General features: G+C 35.1%; 1 protein-coding gene across 1 annotated transcript in view; it reads left to right on the plus strand.

Moving 5' to 3' along the window:
- Positions 1–398: 398 nt before the first annotated feature.
- Positions 399–1,569, plus strand: part of LOC104623267 (target of Nesh-SH3-like) — a gene marked incomplete at its 5' end in the record, with an annotated part of 20,663 nt that continues 19,492 nt past the window's right edge. Inside the window, one exon of the mRNA XM_010290311.1 lies at positions 399–510. Coding sequence (XP_010288613.1) covers positions 399–510 — 112 coding nt within the window. The remainder of the gene's footprint in view (positions 511–1,569) is intronic.

The following is a 1,569-nucleotide window of genomic DNA, read 5'->3' on the forward strand; positions in this document are numbered from 1 at the left end:
AAAAAATTAGGTCTTATTTTAAATTATTCAAGGTTTAAGTATTTAGAAAGTGTACTTTCATCTTTGATACTTTTTCATTCACACCACAGAATGCTTACACTTATTTGTGTTTGGAATATTTTCACGAGTGTACCTTTGGACAGAGGTGAGATGTTGAGTATCCTCTATCCATAATAGACTTATGAGGAAGGATGGGGGGATAGGCACTCAGAAATCTGGAACTGGATCTCTCTTTCCTAACAGTTTCAATATACTAATGTCCAGACTGTTTCACACAAGATATCCTTACAACCTGTTAGACAGTAGGAGTGGAAATCAGATGAGAAAAGAGAGAGCAATGAAGAAGCTCAAGTAAGAGCTGTTATTTAAGTAAATTTGTCTTTATTGTAATTTTCCAGAGTATGAGGTTGTGTCAACTGAAAATGGAGCAAGTGATGGTGAAAAGGAGAAATCGGTTATCACTACAAATCAAACTCATTCTACTGTGGAAAACCTAAAACCTGACACAAGGTAATTAAATAAAATAATTTTCTAAGTTACTCCAACTTATTTAGACTTTCAACTGTCTGCCACTTCACATGAAAATACATCTGTATTTAAGACCAAAATGGTTTTACGCCTCTTCTGATGGGAAAAAGGTATGCTTTTGTTTTGCTTTCTTTTAATTTAACAGATAAGACACACCTGAGGAATCTTTAGGAAATTTCCAAGAGCCTATATGGTCTAGACAAACTGCAGAAGTGACCTATTTATCAGAAAGATTAACAGTAAAATGTAAGAAAATGTACTGCTTTTCATCAAAAAAAAATCTCTTGAATTTAGCAGATGAAGAAACAAGGTGAACACAAGAAATATAAAATTGAGATGCGAGATCAAGATTTGTATGTACAGTTCTCTCTGAGGTTTAAGGATGCTCAGCACAATTGACGTAGTGCTGCTTGCCTATTTAGATGGATGTTCATTCAAATACTGGAATGCAAGTTAGGCCACTGTATGAAGCTTGACCATTGCATTGCACCATGGAGAGGAAAGATACATTTGTCCTGTATATGTAGTTTTCTTCCAGTCTCTCAAAACAGCCAGCAAGTTAAAAATGGGTCAGTGAATTCCCCTTGATGGCATACATCTCATGCAACTAATCCAAATAAGCATTATCATTCTTTAAAAAAAAAACAACAACAAAAAACCCACAAAAAACACCTCATCAAAAATGATTCTTCTTTTTTGTGGTAATATGCAGAGCAGGGAAGAAAACCACTTGTCATGTGTTTGTGTTGCTTATTGATTGCATCAGAAAGTTAATGAATGACACAGTTTTTTTTCCTATAAGACCATCCATTTGGCTTTGGTAACTAGATTTTTCTGTTTCAGATAAACTGCGCTTTTCTATTTTTATCCTTAAAATTGGTAACACAGCAAAAATTCTGCATAGAACCCATCTTGAACCTTTATTTTTAGCCACTATGTGGTTTAATCTAGGGTGTTGTTTCTTAGCTCATGTACTTGTGACCAGCAGCTCCTAGGAGGAGGAATGAGGAACTATTGCAGAAAGTGGAGGTGAGGGAAAGA

The sequence above is a fragment of the Phaethon lepturus genome, unplaced genomic scaffold (assembly GCF_000687285.1).
Source record: "Phaethon lepturus isolate BGI_N335 unplaced genomic scaffold, ASM68728v1 scaffold48830, whole genome shotgun sequence".
NCBI classification, from domain to species: domain Eukaryota; kingdom Metazoa; phylum Chordata; class Aves; order Phaethontiformes; family Phaethontidae; genus Phaethon; species Phaethon lepturus.